Below are 19114 nucleotides of genomic sequence, written 5' to 3'. Positions count from 1 at the left end.
GAACCCAGGGGCAGTCCACCTCCAAGCTATACCCCTAGCTCTGTTTGTTTGTTTGTTTGTTTGTTTGTTTGTTTGTTTGTTTGTTTTGAAACAGGGAATCACTACGTTGCTGAGAGTCTCTTTAAAGTTGCTGAAACTGGCCTCAAACCTGCAATCCTCCTGTCTCAGCCTCCTAAGTACTGGGATTACAGGTACGCACCACCATGCCTGGATTTCTTACTAATTTTTAATTCTGAACATGTAATTGCTAACCAGGTATGGTGGTGCATGGCTGTAATCCTAGCATTGAGGAGGCTGAGACCAGAAGATCGCTGTTCACATATAGCCTCAGCTACTTAGTGAGGCCCTTTGCAACTCCGTGAGACCCTGAAAATAAAAAGAGTGGGGTGTGGTGGCGCACGTTTGTAATCCCAGTGCTTGGGACGCTGAGACAGGAGGATTGCACAGGTTCAAAGCCAGCCTCAGCTACTTAGTGAGGCTCTCAGCAACTTAATGAGACCCTGTTTCCAAATAAAGCATAAATTAAGTCTGGTAGTATAGCCCTGAGGTAGAAAAGCCCCTGGGTTCCACCCTTAGTACCACCCAAATAAATAAATAAATATTAAAAAAATAAAAATACTAAAAAATAGGACCAGGGTTGTAGCTCAGAGGTAGAATGCCCCTGGGTTCCATCCTCAGTACCTCTAAAAAAAGAAAAAGTAACTGCCCATAAAAGTGTTATTTATACTACTATGTAATAGGCTTATTATTTAAATGAATTAAGATATTTTAAAGATTTACAGAATTAATTTCCAATATGGTAAAGACATAGACATAATCTAAATAAGTACTAATATTTGTGTGTGTGTGGTATTGGGTATTGAACCCAGGGGCATTCTACCTCAGAGCTACCCCCACAACCATATTTTATTCTTTATTTTGAAACAGGGCCTCACTAAGTTGCAGAGGGCCTCACAAGTTGCTGAGGCTGGCTGAAAACCTTAGATCCTTCTGTTTCAGCCTCCCAAGTACTGAGAATAAAAGCAAGAATAAGCTTTAAGTACTGTTTTTTTGTTTTGTTTTGTTTTGTTTTGTTTATGTTTTTTGTTTTTGTTTTTGTTTTGGGTGGTATTGGGGTTCCTGGAAGCCCTTCTACCTCTAGGCTACACTCCCAGACCTATTTTATATCTGGGGATGGAACCGACGGGCATTCTACCTCCAAGCTACACCCCCAGCCCTATTATTCTTTATTTTGAAACAGGGTCTCACTAAAATGCAAAGGGCCTCACTAAGTAGCTGAGGCTGGCCACGCACTGCGACCCTCTGGTCTCAGGCTCCCCAAAGCTGGGATTACAAGCGTGCACCACCATACCCAGTACTGATTTTTATAAGCATAAAAGAGTCCTGCCATCAAAAAGCCTGCGAATCACTGCTGGGACTAGAATGTCCAGGAACTGCAGGGACCACACTCACCCGGTGACCCTCTGCAGCTGCTGCACTGTGCCAAGCCGTATGTAGCAGGGATTCTGCGTCTGTGATTGTAGGTACTGAAGGAGCATCCAGGTGTGCAGTGCTTCCATCCCCTTGTGCACATGGACCCACATGCATGACAATGATATATGCTCAGATGCACTTAGCTTACCTGGAAATAGTCTGTAATGAACGATCCGAGTTCACTCTTCAGCAGCCGCCTGGGGAGAGAGAAACACCGTCAAGCAGCCCTTGGTGGTACAGCTCCTAGTGACCGGCTCACAGTGCAGGACAAGGACACGGCGCTCACCAGGGGCTGAGACCTGGCCTAAGGAGGGAGCGCACTTCCCCAGGACCCGGTGAATGCCCTCCATCCCAAGGCTATTGAAGCAACAGAAATCCTAGAAAGAGATCTGTTCCTTAATTCACTCTGCAAAAGTGACCTCCTGAAGAGGGCAGCCCCAGGAAATCCTAGTTCTAACAGAGCTGGCCAGGGCAGGCCAGGGCGCCCAGCTTTATGTGAAGCAAAAGAATCAAAATCCCAAAGTAAAAAGCACGGAAGAGAAAGGCTGGGCTACCATTTTGCAATCTCTCACATTTGCAAAGCACTTTATGGTTTAAAACACATTTTATATGTACTTTTTGTAATGTGCACTCTTCAACCAGGGATTTAAAATGTGTATGTGCAAGGGTGCAATTATTATTTCTCCTGCACCATAAAAAAAAAAAATTGGGGCTCAGAGAAGTCTTCCAAATAAGTAGCGTCAGACCCAAGATTTGAACCCAGACCTTCTACAAGTTCAACATCCTTTCCCATAACCCCACTCATCTCTCCTCTAAATCCATCAGACTCCCAGACTTCTGATTCAACATGGTGTCATGGTTTGGGTGGTCTTAACACTCATCACAGCTGGACTGAGGCAGTCCTTAAAGGGGAACAGAGAGTTTCTGTTTATCCAGACAACAGACAGGTGCTGAGCTGCTCTGAGTACCACCCACTGTCCCTAGCACCCAGGGTACAAAGATGGGCAAGACAGACATGGTCTCTGCTCTCATGGGGTTTTTATGCTTGGGGGAAGGTGGACAGACAGCACTATAATAAACAGAATCACAAGGTAATTTCAAAAAGCCTTAAGTGCTAAAATTAAATAAATATATATATGAATCTTGGCACTGGGTCCTTTCTCCCTATGACAAACACTGGGATCATCCCCACTGCTCTGTCTTTTATTTGATCCACACAGGATGATGGAGTTAAAGACAAGAGTTTCCAAAGGTCCCAGGCGTTCCCTAGGGAGCAGACTCCTCAGAACCCCATTTGCTCAGCCCAGTGGCTGTGGTTATTCAGGAGCAAGCGCTCCAGCTTCTGACACCCTCACTGGTTATCAACCCTCCCCTCCCAGAACACGCTCACAGGTCACTGAAGGATGAACAGGAGGTAACAACAAAATCTCATTACGTGCAGAAAGCAGGCACGAGAATATTGAGCCAGAGAAGAGAGAAACATTCATGACTGGAATTTCCAGAAAATGCCCTGGAAAGCTGCAAACACATGTGGAACAAGGAAAACATCTTTTTTTTTTCTTTCTTTCTTTTTTTTTTTTGCCACAACAGAAAATGCACATTGGGCGGTAGATGTTGCAGTTTGAGATTCAATTTAATAGCAGCGTCCCAGAAGGCTATCCCATCTCACGTCCTAGTTCTCCCAGACGTGGGCACGTCTGATCAGAGACTGGGAAGCTCTCATCAAAACTCACTGGGCAAATGATAAAATTTTGTTCTTCTTTATGGCTGAATAGAATTCCATTGTGTGTATTTCCCACAGTTTTGCTATCCATTCATCTGTTGATGGTGATCTGGGTTGGATCCATATTTTGGCTATTACAAATTGTGCTGCTATGAACATAGGTATGCATATGTTGCTGTATTTCTCTGAATTCAACCCTTTTGGAAAGATACCCAGGAGTGGTATAGCTGGATCATATGGTGGATCTATTCCCACCTTTCTTAGGAATCTCCACACAGATCTCCATAGTGGCTGAACTAGTTTGTACTCCCACCAACAGTGTAAAAGAGTTCCTCTTTCCCCACATCCTCGCCAGCATTTGTTGTTGTTTGATTTCTTTATGCTTGTTACTCTCACTGGGGTTAGATGGAATCTCAGTGTAGTTTTGATTTGCATCTCCCTGATGGCCAGTGATGAAGAACATCTTTTCATGTATCTATTAGCCCTTTGTATCTCTTCTTTTGTGAAGTGTCTATTTAGTTCATTTGCCCATTTCTTGATTGGGTTGTTTGTTTTGTTGGTGTAGAGCCTTTTGAGCTCTTTGTATACTCTAGTGTAAATGTATACTATTTATGTTCAATAAAAAAAATTGTTAAAAAAAAAAAAAAAAAAAAAAAAAAAAAAAAGAAAAATTAAATGGAAAAGTACAAACTAGGAAAAGTCCCTGGGGATTGTTAAATATTTATTAATTGACATATTTTCAATGCATCTAGTAAACCCAATAGGAATATTCTGTTTATATACTAGTTTAATTGTGCTCTTGAGAAAATCACTCCTTTTGTTTCTAAAAGTCACTAAGTAAAAAAATAAATTTGCAACGATTAAGACAAAAAAAAAAAAAAAAAAAAAAAATAAAAAGCAAAAAAAAAAAAAAAAAAAAAAATAAATATAGGCAATAACCAGTCATAGTATTAGCAACAAATATGTCTTTGTATTTATAGTAATCACAGATGGTATCATTTCATGTTATAGTTGTTGCTAATATCTAAAAATGTTATTTACATGTTCACTTACCTTAAGAAACAGTAGACCTGCCACTATTTCCTTTATTTAATGTATTAGTAGATAAATTCATATATTTATACAGCACACATTTTAAAACATTCTGATACTTAGTATTTTTTTACATTTTATTTTACTTATTGAAAGATCTTATTCTGAGAAGGGTCTCTAGGCTTCACCCTCTGGAAATGGTTCCGAACCCAGAGTTCATGGTTCATCTGTTTCAAAATATGTTTCCCCCCTTTGTCATGTGAATGAAGCATTTGAAAATAAAAACTGTGAGCTATTTTCACTGAAAAAAAAAAAAAAAAAAAAAAAAAAAAAAAAAAAAAACTCACTGGGCTAAGAGCAGGAAGGTCATTACTGATATTTAAGGATAGGGCTAGATGCACCTTGGGAACAAGAACCAGCCACCTCTGGGCCCCCCAAGTGGATAGAGGAAGCAGTAAAGAATCTACTTCTGACCACAAGAGAGAGAAATATTTCCTAACAAAGGCATTATGGCCACTAGGAAGTCTCAAAACCATATAGGAAGAAGCCAAGCTTCTGGTGAAAAGGAGGAAAACAAGCCCGCCTAATAGCTCCTTGGGGCAGAGGTCTCTAGGGTTATCTTGGCTGCTCAGAACAGCAAGGGATGGTATCTAACAGCAGCGCCCTGTCGAACCCAGGCTTGGCAAATGCTGTGCTCGTGAAGATGCTGTGGGAGAGATGGCATGAGAAAGAGGTTAAGGGGGGGGGGCTTGCAGACCAAAAAAAGAGGGAGACTCCCTGGAGCATCCATGGGGAGAAGTCTAGCTGGGGTAATAATCGGGAATTGGGGCTGGACGAGGCTTGGTAAGTGGGAATCGTGTGGGACACTTCACAGTGGCACTGGGGAGCATGGGAACGCCACCCAGTGAGGGATCTGAGAGGCTCAGGGCTTCATCTGCTCAGCCCAGTGGCTGCGGTTAGGAAGGGCAGGAGACGCCGCATCCCCGCTTTGCAGCCAGGGCTGCAGAGCGCGACAGTGGATCGTGTGCTGTGGGAAGGCCGGCTCACGAGAGGCAGAAGCTAAGAGCAGATGCAACCGCCACGACAAAGACTTCACAAAAGGGCTCTGGAGCTGGGGCAGCCATGTTGGGGTACAAAGGGATGGTGGACAAGAATAACTTAGAAGTAAAAGAGGTGCCATCCACCCTGATGATACAGGTGGCAATTCGTCTTTACTAATCCAGAGCCAGACACAGAGGTGGGCACCTGCTTTAGATACTTTAAAAGTGACAAACTCTAACCACGTTTAGAAGGAGAACCACATGCTTGTCCTTTTATCGAACCCTGAGGTCAAAACCCTCTCTGGTGGGTATTATTATAGAGAGTCAGAAAAGACCAATCTGATCATTTAAGTCAAGACTGTTGTCCTGGGTGGGCGAATCAGTAAGCCGTGTTGCCCTGTCCCTAAAGACACCCAGTTCTTCTTTTCTTTTCTTTTCTTCTTTTCTTTTCATTTCTTTTCTTTCTTTATTTGTTTTGGTGGTACTGAGGGTGGAACCCAGAGGCTTTCTACCTCCGGGCTATACTCCCAGACCTATTTTATATTTTATTTGGAAACAGGGTCTCACTAAGTTGCTGAGAGCCTCACTCAGTAGCTGAGGCTGGCTTCGAACCTGCGCGATCCTCCTGCCTCAGCCTCCCAAGCGCAAGGATTACAAGCGTGCGCCACCACACCCAGCTTCACCCAGTTCTTATTTCTGTCAGAGCATGTTATACATTCAGTAGGGTCACCGAATAAATGAACGGGTTTTCACTGTAGCAAAATATAGGAATCAACGTAAATGTGCACCAGTAAAGTGCGAATTTAAAAATTATGGCTCATCCATACTATGGAGTTTTTCACAATTGTAAAAAGCAAACATAAGGAAATAAAGAAGGGCTCTTCTTAATGGTATGAAAAGATCTCTGTTATATTAAGTAAGAAAGCAAGCAAGCAAGATGCAGAATAGAATGTACAACAGGATACCTTGTGGAAAGAGAAAAGTGGGAATATATATTTTCATTTACATAATACCCACAAATTCACTAAACTCAGGTCTGGGTGAGCTGTATGATTTGGTTTCTAGTGGGCCCTCTGAACTAAAATGCCTGGCATTTTAAGCGCCACCCCACATCCCTATTTTTCTTTTTTCTTTTTTGGGGACTGGGTACTATCCATTCAATCCAGAAGTATTCTAATTCCGAGCTTTACCCCAGCCCTTGTTTGTTTGTTTGTTTGTTTGTTTGTTTGTTTGTTTTAAAATCCTTTTCTTTTTGTGGTACTGGGGGTGGAACCCAGGAGCTTTTCTACCTCTGGGCTATACTTCCAGACCTATTTTTTTATACTTTATTTGGAAACAGGGTCTCACTAAGTTGCTGAGAGCCTCACTCAGTAGCCGAGGCTGGCTTCGAACCTGTGCAATCTACTTTTATTTTTAAACTTTGAAACAGGGTCTCAGTAGATTGCTGAGGCTAGTCTTAAACTTGTGATCTTTCTGTCTCAGCCTCCCAAGTACTGGGATTAAGGGTGTGCCCTGTTTCTTTATTGTTTTTTCAAACATATATAAAAGCACACACTATAAAATGTGTCCTCCTCTCCGTCCCTCCAGGTAAGAGACTGGAGAAGGTTGAAGCTGTAGCTGCTATTTCAGTACAGCTACACAACACTGTAGCAAACTGTATTCTCTGAAGATGGAGGGAGATGCTGTCCTACAGATATACCACTCCACCAGCCCCCGGACCAGACTGGGGACCTCTTATAAAGTGTCCTCTGATGCCAGCTACATCTCGATGTGTCTTCATTATGTGTGCATAAAGGAACTCTGAAAGAAGCTATGCTATCATCATTATCTTTGAGGACCAGGGAATGGGAATGGGGCTTCTAGGATACAGGCCTGAAAGATTCTCCACTGTGTACAGCTTGTTGTAGGTTTAACATTTTGAACCATATGAATAAAATCCCAATCAAAAACAATCTTTAAGAGACTTTAAAGTTAACAGTAACCACCCCCAAGATTAACCGCAGTTCAGCCTGAAGCACAAAAGGGACTGGTGGGGGTGGGTCCCCTGCAAGGGAACATCAGGACTCAGGATGGCAGAGGGGCGACAGAATCTTCAGAGTTCTGGAGCCTGTCCACCCAGACCCACCTCAGGCTGGTAACCGGAGAACCTCTGTCCCAAGGCAATGCAGAGGTGAGGAGGGGGCCAGAGCTTGGGGCCCAGGAGCTTGGTGCCCAAGCCATCTGTGGGCAGATGGCAGCCGAGTCATGGTGCAGTGATCCTTCTACGCTGCGCCTATTCTGCTGCACTTTTCTTCTGAAAAGTCTACGCCCCTCTTAGCTGCAAAGGGGATTTTCCACACCGCTATCTTGATAAGGCCATCTCAAGTGAAACTTGGCAGAAGCTTCCCCATCTAAGAGCTACACTCTTCCTCTCACAGAAAGAGCACCAGAGGGAAGGAAGCCCTCCATGTATCCAGTCTTTGAATCATAAACACTTACTGGAAACCTGTTATGGGTTAGACCTGGTGCTCGATGCAAGAAGAAAAGGATGAGAAAACTCCCGATTTCCTTCTTCCTGAGGCACAGGAGGCTCATCTTACTCAAAAATTAAGAGTAAAAAATATCAGGGCATCAGAGATACATAGGCCCACATCAGAGAGGGGCAATTTCTCTCCACTGTAACCTGGCTCACTAAATTTGCCCGTTTACTTTGCAGAGCAGGAGAAAGAGGAGAAAAGTAGGAGGAAGACAGCTAAAATAAAGAGCCCATGATTTTGTGGTTCCCTAGATGCAAAAGAGAATGAAAATGCCCAATTTCCAATATGTAGGACCTAGGTTCCTGCGACCCAGAGGCCTAGCATCTGGCAGCCTCCCTTCTGCTTTTTCCATTCTTTCCCAAGGTTTCTTTCCTCTGAACAGGAAAGCAATAACTTGCTAGGGGAAAAAAATTAAAAACAGGAATAAGAAACAGATTGCTCCTAGTGTGGAGTCTGACTTTTTGCCTCCTTCAAATTTACTGAGCACTTTCCAGGTCCCATCACATGTCTGTCAATAACACACATGTACCTGCTAGGGAGCAGGAATATCTCCGCTTTCTATACACCAGGAAACTTGACCCCAGAGGACAGCACCTTGCTGAGTGCAGGGAGCTTGGAGGAGCTGCTGGGTCTGAATCACAAAAGCTGCACACTTTTACAAACTTTTACAAGTGCACACTTGTAATCCCCATGCTTGGGAGGCGGAGACAAGAGGATCTTGCAGGTTCCGAAGCCAGCCACGCTGGCTTAAGAGATCCTGTTTCATATATGTTCTAGGTATTAGTCCTCTATCAGCGGGGTAGGTGGCAAAAATCTTCTCCCAATCTGTTGGCTCTCTACTGAAGTTCTTGACAGTTTCCTTTGCTGAACAGAAACTCTTAAATTTCATGCAATCCCACACATTGATTCGCCTTTTGGTTTGTTGTGCCTTTGAGGTCTTCTTGAGAAAGTTTTTATCTGTGCCTATGTGTTGCAGTGTTGGATCTATGCCCTCCTTCAAGGAGCCTTAAGCTCTCTGGTCTGATTTCCAATATATATATAGAACTCAAGAAACTCAACACTATAAAGAAACAACAAATCATCCAATCAAAAAATGGGCAAGGTAAATAAATACTTCATGAAAGAAGAAATTCAAATGGCCAATAAATGCATGAAAAAATGCTCAACATCATTGGCAATCAGAGAGATGCAAATCAAAACTACCCTGAGATTTCACCAAACCCCAATTTGAATGGCAATCATTCAAAACATGAACAATAACAGATGCTGGCGAGGATGTGGAGAAGAGGGAACTCTCAAGCATTGTTGGTGGGATTGCAAATTAGTGCAACCACTTTGGAAAACAGTATGGAGAATCCTCAGAAGAATGGGAACAAATCTACCATTTGATCCAGCAATACCACTTCTGGGTATCTACCCAAAAGGTAGGAAACCAAACTCCCAAACTAATGCATGTGTATCTAAGTTCATAGCTGCACAATTCACCATAGCCAAACTATGGAACCATCCAAGATGTCCATCAACAGATGAACTGATTACAAAACTGTGGGATATTTACACAATGGAATTTTACCCAGCCATAAAAAAAAATACAATTGCGGTATTTTCAGGGAAATGGATGGATCTTGAGGACATCATGCTAAGTGAGATTAGTCAGTCACAAAAAGGAATTGGATGCTTTCCCTAATATGTGAAAGCTAGGGTAAATGGGGTCATAGGAGGAACGCTAGGTAAAAAAGGAGATCCTATAGAGGAGCAAATAAGACAACCTAACTGTGGGAATGGGAGGTGGGGAGAGGGAAACACTTAAAAGCACATGATGTACTTATTCATATCAAAGTCAACCACTAAACCAAGCATGGGAGGGAGGGATGGGGAGGAGTGAGGTGGGGACTGGGTGGGGGCTGGCTGGGTGATGTGTGCATTTATGCCTACACAAGTTTTTTTTATCCTTTTATGTGTATAAATACAATGCAGCAATTAAAAAATAAATAAAATAAAATCATTTTAAGAGTTTTTTTTTAAAGAGGCCCTGTTTCCAAATAAAACAATATAAAATAGGTCTGGGAGTGTAGCCGGGAGGTAGAAGGGTTTCCAGGAACCCCAGTACCATAAAAAAAACAAACACCTGCTTCACAGCTGTTGTTAGCAACAATCTGAGCAAATCCATCACCCTTCCTACTTCCATCTCCTCCACTACAACTAGAACTAGGGGGATAGTTAGGAGACCTACTTCCCAAGATTGTTGTAAAGGTCAAATGAGTTCATTCTCAAAAGGTTCCTAGGGAAGGGCCCAGTGCCAGGCAGGGTTCAGCTCAGCCAGTGCTGGTCATAGGGTTCCACTCAGGTCTGTTGGACTGTCCCACATCCCTCAGAACTCCATCCTTCTGTCCCTCAGCATCTTATTTTTTCTTGTTGTTCTTTTGGGCACTGGGGATTAAACCCAGGAGCAATCTACCTCTGAGCTTCACCCCCAGCTCTATTTCATTTTTTATTTTGAAACATGGTCTCCCTAAGTCGCTGAGGCCGGCTCAAAACCTGCAACTGTGATTACAGGCATGCACCACCACACACAGGTCGCATCTTCTTACAAATAGAGACATTCTACTATTTCCTAACCCTGGGATTAAGTACCCAGTGAAGACTGGTGGCAGGGGTAGTATATTAGGGCCAGGTCACCCTGTCAAAGGGCTAGAGGGTGGGGAGGTGGAGCACGCTCTGGAGGAAAGCGCTGCTGAGACGAGGCTGATGGACGTCACCTTCCAGCCTGCGCAGCTCCTTTGGCTTCACAGGTTGCACTTGGGTGTCCAGTTCCACTTGAAAACAGAATTCTGCTGCTAACAACCACCACTGCTGTTAGCCACGGGGCTAGGAGAAGGGAGCTGGGTGCTGAGAAAAAGGGGACGGGAGCGTATGTGTGAGACCTGACCCCACGGGAGAATGGCATGGAGGGTGGAGAATGGCAGAAGCCAAAAGGAGCCCCAGTAGGGAAAAAAGTGTGTGTGTGTGTGTGTGTGTGTGTGTGTGTGTGTGTGTCTGTGTGTCTGTGTCTGTGTGTGTGTCTGTGTAGTATGTGTGTGTGATATGTGGTGTATATGTGTGTGGTGTGTGTGTGTGGTATGTATGGTGTGTGTGTAGTGTGTATGTGGTATGTGTGGTGTGTGTGTGTGGTTTGTATGGTGTGTTGTATAGCATATACATGTATATGTGGTGAGTGTGTGGTATGTATGGTGTGTGTTCAGTATGTACATGGTGTGTGTGGTGTGTGTGGTATGTGCGGTAGATGTGGTATGTGTAGTGTGTGTGTGATGTGTGTGGTATGTGTGTTGTCCGGTGCATGTGTATAGTGTATCATGTGTGGTGTATGTGTGTGTTATGTGTGTGGTGTGTGGGGTATGTGTGGTTTGTGTGGTTTGTGTGGTATGTGTGATGCGTGTGTGGTATGTGTGTGATGTGTGGTGTGGTGTGTGTGGTGTGTGTATGTGGTGGATATATGTGGATCATGTGTGTATGTGGTGTATGTGGTGTGGTGGGTGAGTGTGTATGTGGTGTGTGTTATGTATGTGTGATGTATGTGTGGTATGTGTGTATAATGGCTATGAGTGGTGTGGTGTGTGTGCATGCGTGTGTGTGTGGTGTGGTGTATGTGTGGTTTGTGTGTGTGTTACACATAAGTGATGTGTGTTACATGTGGGGTGTGTGTATGTGTGTGTGTGTGTGTCTGTGTGTGTGGCAGGGAGGGAAGGTAACCACTCACTGTGTGGTTCATGTGTGTGTTATACATATGTGGTGTGTGTTACATGTGTGTGGTGTGTATGTGTGGTGTGGTGTGGTGTGTGTGTATATGTGTGTATGTGTGTGTGTGTGTGTGTGTGTGTCTGTGTGTGTGGCAGGGAGGGAAGGTAACCACTCACTGGTCGGTATTATCTCACCCCTTCTCCCTGCTTGCCGGGCTGACCAGCTGAGATGCCACCCTGGTTGACAGGATTTCCTGTTATGACACTCTAGGTCTGTAATCTCACTCCTCACGGTCTTGCCGGCCCAACCTCCACCTCTGTGGGCTTGAGGGTGAAGGGGCCCTGCTGGCGCCGATTCCAGGCGGTGGAGATGGGCAGCGGCACCAGGAAAGAGGCCGTGCTAGCAAGCGCAGAGGGACTTAGAGAAACTGGCTCAGACCAGCCCCATCTCCCCTGCACACAGGGAAAGGTACCAGGAAGCTAACTGCTCCACACGGTTAAATATGGCATGACTGCTTGGAGGCTGGCGCCACGGTCACCAGGATGAGTCCGACAGCAACATCAGTTATGAAATCTATCTGTGCCGTTTGGCAGGTAGGGCTGCCCCAAGTTCTCCCAAGTATCTAGGCCCTTTTGCGGAATCTGCCTAGTCCACCTTAAGATCCTGGAACAGGAGAGGGGTCTCTAGGGACCTGTGCCCAACCCTCTAGCTGGGCCGTGCCCATGGCCTGACTGCCACTCTCTGCAGATCCCCAGCCTCACGCCTGCACAGAACTATTGTTCAAGGAGGCGGCATCTTTTCATCAACATGGAAACACTTCCTCCTCCTTTGGCCCACTCCATCCTGACCCATCAGAGCTTGTGTCCCTGACTCAGGTGCTGTCTCAGCTCTGCTGTCTGTTACATAGGTGACAGTGGGGATGGTGAGAAACAAGGATGCCACCAAGGGGACATATACTAAGTAAGCATCACATCTTGAATTCTCTAACAGGCTCCCAGGTAGGCATTCACCCTCCTTTTGCAGACAAGGAGATGGATGCTCAGAGTCATCTCACAGAGGCCACCCTGAAGGCTAGGTGGCAGAGTCCCCCAGACCACAGGGAAGGTGAGGGGGGAACAGAGGCAAGTGTGACTGATAAGGGCTGAGGGAATCCCTCTCAGGCCAAGGGCCAGGCTTGGGCTCCCCTGCCCGGCTCCTCACCAGGTTGTGTGTCCAGTGTTGGCTGACTCGACTTTCCAGAGACCATGGAGCTGGAGTTTTAGCACGGATGCCCAGATCTCTAAATAACATTTAGGCCCAGTACCACCACCGACTGTGCTATAGACTTCTGGTGCCACATCCCTATAATTACCCTCTCTGCCCCCAAAGTCACCACAGTAGACACAAAGTACCAACAGAAAACCAGGTCCAGAAGACCTCACCTTAGTCCCTCCCAAATTAGGATCCTCAGAAGCAAAGGCTGGACTGTGGTCGAGGCAGCTTCACGTGCCTCTGAAGCCTACTTCCAACGTGGAAACCAGCTTCACGGTCACAAGGGAGGTGACTCCCAGGAGTTATTCCACATCTATATGCCACACTTCCTCACCTGAGAGACAGGGAGACGGGATTGATCTCATGGGGGTGTGGGCAGGAGGGCAAGAGTTAACATAGTTAACCTCGGAGCAGAGCCTGAAACATACAGAGTGCATGCCAGAGTCTGCTACAATCATTACCTCGCGGAACCCATCACAACTTGGGCCTGTCTCCTCCGCCAGCCTGTGGGTGAGACCTCAGCTCCCCTTCTCAGCTCCCCCTAACTCATCCCCCAGTTCTGGGTCCCACTTCAGTCAACAGACTCTGCAAGAGAGAAGGACAACTCGCGAGGTGGATTTCCCTTCAGGGATCGGGCCACCAGGTGACTCAGAAAATGGATGTGTCACCTTGGATCTGCCCGAGCTCAAGCAGAATTCTTGGAACCTCCTCTTTCCTTGAAAATCTCTGGGGTTTCCTTCACACCCTCCTCCCTCCCCGAGAACAAAAGCAGGGCGGTAGGAGAATGGAGGAAAATGTGTGTTTCCTGCCTCTGGCCAGCTGCAGACAACTCATCTGGCTTCTGGAAGCCTTGTCTCTGAGCATTTATTTCTGCAGAGAAAAACGTCCTCCCAGCTAATCCAGGACAAGGAGCAAGTGGTGGGCGGCATGACAGTCATATCTTCAGCGGCCCTTTTCAACAGGTTCTCACCTGCCCACATGTAGAGATTTATCGACTTGGGCCTCATTTCCCCCCAAATCTAATTGTGTGCCCATCCTCCGCACACCCCAGCACTCTAGATTCTGCTGCAACCCCGCTTGAAACAGCCTGCTCTGCTTAAAACACCAGATAAGAGCCTGTTCTGGTTCCCTCTCTCGCTGTTATGCACTCCTGAGAGTGAGAACCACCCGCCTCAAAGGTTACTCCAGACACAGCCCAGGATCCAGAGTGACTCCCTCCTTCTACCCGCACAAACAGTGAAACCATAAAGGGATGCTAAGGACCTATTTTTGTAGGTCTTTACTAGGACCAGTAAAGATAAACCAGGGTATATGTTTGTTGTTTCCATAACTTGTAAAACACTTCCTGGCCACATAAATCAGTAGAAGAGTTGACTGTTTAGGAAGAGCTTGCTGCTATTTCTGAAAGCTCGGCCACCTGTTCTTGGAAGGGCTCATGAAACCCACATCTCTAAGCCCCACAAGCCAAGTGCAGCCACATCAGGGCTGAGGTGGCAGAGGGGAATTAAAAACCACATCAGTGCCCCGCAGACAGTCCAAACAGGAAGATGTCCAAGATCAGCCCAAGTCTAGGCAGATAGCAATTCGGGGAAGCCAGAATTGTAGATCACGATGACTGGCAATTTAGCCAGAATCTGTCTACTGTGAAAGGTCATTTTCTTGCCTTTAGGGATATGACATCATGCAAGTTCTGCTTCCTAAGTTTCAATGGAAAATATTCTGATTTATGGTTTTCATATCAACAGACCAAGTGCCACAACTTTTATTTGGCATGCACACTAAAGTGCAATGGATTTAAAAGGGTCTCTAAGTTCTTGTCTCTAAGTCACTTGTCTCTAAGGTTCAATGCTGTGTTTTAGAACTTAACCATCTTGCCGGGTGTGGTGGCGCACGCTTGTAATCCCCGCGCTTGGGAGGCAGAGACAGGAGGATCGCGCAGGTTCGAAGCCAGCCGCGCGCGCTGGCTTAGGAGACCCTGTTTCCAAATAAAAAAGTATAAAAAATAGGTCTGGGAGTGTAGCCCGGAGGTAGAAGGGCTTCCAGGAACCCCAGTACCACCAAAAAAAAAAAAAAAAAAAAAAAAGAACTTAACCATCTTCAGTCCGAATTTCTTCCTCATAGCTATCTCAAAGGCTATTTGCCAAAATATAAATAGGAGCTCATTTTCAATGACACATCTTAAAAAGGGGTCAATTTTTATAATGACTGCACTATAAGATCCAGTTACATAAAACATCTGTCTTTCTGGCCACACTTGGCATTGGCTAATATTTACATAAATTTACATTGCCCAGGTTCATCCTAACTCAAAAGGTAGACAGAGGGCCAGGCTGGCCGGTGACAGAGGGAAGATGAGTCAGGCTCTGACACTGGCCTTGGACAAGCCATCAAAAGGTTTATTGCCATTTGGCTTGAGTAGAATGGAGAACTGAGAGAGTCATTTCCTCTCGTTCTCATCTCTGCAGAAAGAAGACAGCTGGCTCTCCTGTAAAATGTCAACCACACCCAAGCCTCAGCTCCAACTCTCCCAGCTGCAGGGGAACCTTCATGCAGTAACCACACATGGGCCAACTGATCACACTGGCCTGTGCTCTCACATATATGATTCATCACTCTACCTAAGTGTTTGCAATAAAAAGAATAATAATGACTAGCCCATACAAAACATTTGTTTTGCACTGGATCCTGCACTAAAGGTATATAGCATTATCTCAAGCCTCCCAAACGTCAGTCCGTGCTCTTGATCATGATCCTCATTTTATAAAAGAAAAACCAGACTTAGGGCAGTAAAGCAATGTGCCCAAGGTCACCTGGCTAACCCTATCTTGATCTGTAGGCTCTCAATCCAGAAACTGCTCTCTCCAATCAAAATGTTCTAAATTCAGCACGGTGACATACACTTGTAATCTCAGTATTTGGTAGGCTAAGAAAGGAGGATCATGGGTCAGAGGCCAGAACGTAATAAATTAGCAAGAGCTAAGTTAATAAAAAGCAAGAGCCAGGTGTGATGGCACACACATGTAATCCCAGTATTGGGAGGCTAAGACGGGAGGATTGCACATTTGAGATTAGCCTCAGAAATTTAGCAAGATTTTCATCAACCTAGCGAGGCCCTGTTTTAAAATGAAAAATAAAAAAGGCTCGGGGTATAGCTTGGAGGTAGAATGTCCCAGGGTTCAATCTCCAGTTCCACATATAAATAAATAAACAAATTAAGTAATTAATAAAAAGAAGGCCGGGAGTGTAGCTCGGAGGTAGAAACCCCTGAGCTCAATCCCCAGTATCACACACACACACACACACACACACACACACACACACACACACACACTAATTCTACTGAACCTAGCACAGATCTTCTGGCACATAGAGAATGTCACACTGATTGTAAAATTAACTTGGGACCAATTTAACCTTCCCTCCCTCCAAGTCTGTCTGGCTTTCTCACCATCCGGTGCCCTCCACCCTGGTGCTTAACTCTATTGAGTTGAAAGCTCTCTTCTGGAAAAGAGAGAAAAATATAAACAGGAGCTCATTTTCAATGACACATCTTTAAAATAGGGTCAATTTTTATAATGACTGTACTACAAGATCTTGTTACATAAAATATCTGCCTTTCTGGCCACCTTTAGCATTGGCTAATATTTACATAATAAATTCACATTGTCCAGGTTCATCTTAACTCATAAGGTGGACAGAGGGCTAGGACTGGTGGGGTCGACTTTTGAGAAAGAAAAGGAAAATCAAAACCCACATGTCCACTCAACTATGGCTGGAGAGCAGTGTGTCCAGTTCAGTGCTTGAGACCCTGACACACAGGTAGCGATGTTTTTTTTTTTCTCCACAGTGGCACTTAGCAATGTGAGAGCAGCTCACTTTATGTAACCTGACACATCCAGGTCACATATGTACCTGGTACATGCTTCACTTTCCCAGTGATAGCCTGAGCCTCTGCGATGTAAAAGCCTGTCTCCACTGTGGCGGCTCTATCAGAGGAGGACGGAGGACCGCAGGATGAAGGGCAATACAGGCTCTGGTTTCTGAAAACCATGGCTTATTCTGGGCTCAGTTCCCATCTGAGCAGAGTGCTTCAAATCCCACCCATTTCTGAGGTTCCCACAAGTCTTAAAAATTACTCAGAACAGAGAGGAACATTCAGGGGTGCCCCAACACTGGAGAGGAGGGTTGGAGGTATGCCATTCCTCAGAAGGGTGTTAGGGGTCTGTAAGCGATCAGTGATAGAGAGATGGGCTCAGAGTCCTCGTGAGGCAGAAAGATGAAAACCATCAGCTCATCCATCCTCCTGATGGGTAAGCTAGCTGATGGTTCTTCTAAGACAGTGCCAAGTGGCGGGTGTCACCCCGCAGTGACTTGTCTCCCCCAGCCTGCCCCCGCCAATTCCTGTGTGGAAGCCCTGTGTGGTGGTCTTTGGAGGTGAGGCCTTAGGAGGTAGTTAGTTTCCTGTGGTCCTGAAGGTGAAACCCTGGGATGAATTAGTGTCCCTATAAGAAGGGACACCAGAGAACCCTCTCTCCCCTTAAATGCACAAAAAGGAGGCCCTATGACTTACTACTGGCCATCCACAAGCCAGGAAGTGGGCACTGGCCAGGCACCAAATTGGCTGGCCCCTTCATCTTGAATTTTCCAGCCACTCGAACACTGAGAAATAAATTTCTGTTGCTTAAGCCACCAGGTCTATGGTATTTATTATGGCAGACTAAAACCTAATATAGGTGTCTAAGTTAGACCGAAGTTCATACCCTGACCCCACCTTCATAGCTGTGGGACGCTAGGCAAGTTATTTAGTGTCTCTTATCTACAATTTCCTCATCCGTAAATCACTTTTAACAGAAGACTATGAGGAAGGCTGGGTGTGCTGGTGTCTATGAGGAGCCTGAAGCCATCTGGGACACAGCATCCCACCAGCAATGCCTCCCCACTCACGCTATGCCAGATCAGTGCAAGAGCTCCTCTGCAGGCTCCAGGGCCAGCTTCACTTCTTAGAAGACCCACTGGGCAGCCCAGCTTCCGCCCTCAGCAGCCAGGCAGCTGAGCAGGTGAAGCCCAGGGCAGCCTGCCTGTTTCCCAGCAGCCCACAAACAGCACTTTTCAGAACAATTTCAGGATCAGTCTCCCGAAGAGAGGAACAATTAGCGCATTCCTGAGCCACTGTTGTATTTATTTACACTGTTATTGGAAGCTGAAGAATCTCCTGGGAAGGCCAGGAGCCCATTTCTTGGAATAAAATGGGACTCTTGCAGTTTGAGGGTTGGGGACCCTGCTTTGGTCTCTCCCCTGCTCACAGGCCTGTTTCCTTCTCTGTAAAATGAGGCCTGGGGCTGGATAATCTCTTTTGTCCCTTTCCATATTTATGTAATTATGACATGAAATTCAAGCACATGGGTAGACATGTAATACAACTCTGTTTACCTCAGGTCTCTGACAGCGCCCCATTGACCCGAACACAGGTCTTAACCATATGTAAACGGATAACGGCCTGATTATTGTTCTGCCCACTCTAGGGCAGAGTTTTAGCCTTGATGTTTTGTAATTAACATACCAGACTGGAATGGATGAATATCAGGGCATTAATGGACCAGTCAGAAGCCAGGCCGGATGGTGCATGCCTGTAACCGCAGCTGCTCAAGAGACCAAGGCAGGAGGGAGGCAACATAATGAGATTCTCATCTCAAAAATAAAGGCTGGCTGGCTCCACCTCCTATCCCTAGCAGAGCTTAGTGCTCAGAGCCCGGCCTGACTCTCTGCCCTCATTTCACCAAGACACAAACCTAACCACCTCACTACCCAACCTCCAGTGTGCTATGAACCTGGGCCTTCTCTCAGTTCTTTAATTATTGCAACCATAGGACCTTTGTACCTGCAGTCTCCAGCAACTGAGGCCCTCTTTGTTCTAGTACTGGGGAGAGGTTTTTAAATGTATTAATGTACCAGTATTGGGAAAGATTTCTAATTTTGAAAATATTATCATTTTCTAATTTTGAAAAATATTGTTTGTACTAAAGAAAGCCAGGACTGTCAGAAGGAAGGGACTTGTAATTTACATTTCTAAAGAGAAGGAAAGAAAGCTGGAGCCAGGGAAGAGGTCTCTTTACATTTCTAAGGAGATACCTATGACCTAAGGGATGGGAGAAGCAATTTAACACATCTTGGAGATATAACAAAAGGTGTAGAGGTCTGTGTTTGGAGACATGGAGACAGCAGAAAACTGGGCTAGAGATAGGGCAGCATATCTACAGATCAAAGGACCTGCCTCAGACTTGATCAGGATAAAAACACTCAGTAAACTGGGGTTCTTTAGTATATTCATTCAAATTGCCCCC

At 45.4% G+C, this 19114-nt stretch overlaps 1 protein-coding gene across 1 annotated transcript in view; it reads right to left on the bottom strand.

Annotated features, from left to right (window-relative positions):
• Positions 1–19114, bottom strand: part of PRR5L (proline rich 5 like) — a gene marked incomplete at both ends in the record, with an annotated part of 66121 nt that overhangs the window by 43963 nt on the left and 3044 nt on the right. The window contains one exon of the mRNA XM_080718742.1: positions 1622–1670. Coding sequence (XP_080574868.1) covers positions 1622–1670 — 49 coding nt within the window. The remainder of the gene's footprint in view (positions 1–1621; positions 1671–19114) is intronic.

Source organism: Muscardinus avellanarius (genome assembly GCF_963383645.1).
Source record: "Muscardinus avellanarius genome assembly, chromosome: 1".
In the NCBI taxonomy this organism is placed as follows: Eukaryota; Metazoa; Chordata; class Mammalia; order Rodentia; family Gliridae; genus Muscardinus; species Muscardinus avellanarius.
The sequence above is the reverse complement of the archived record's forward strand: the minus strand, read 5'-3'. Positions and strand labels throughout refer to the sequence as shown.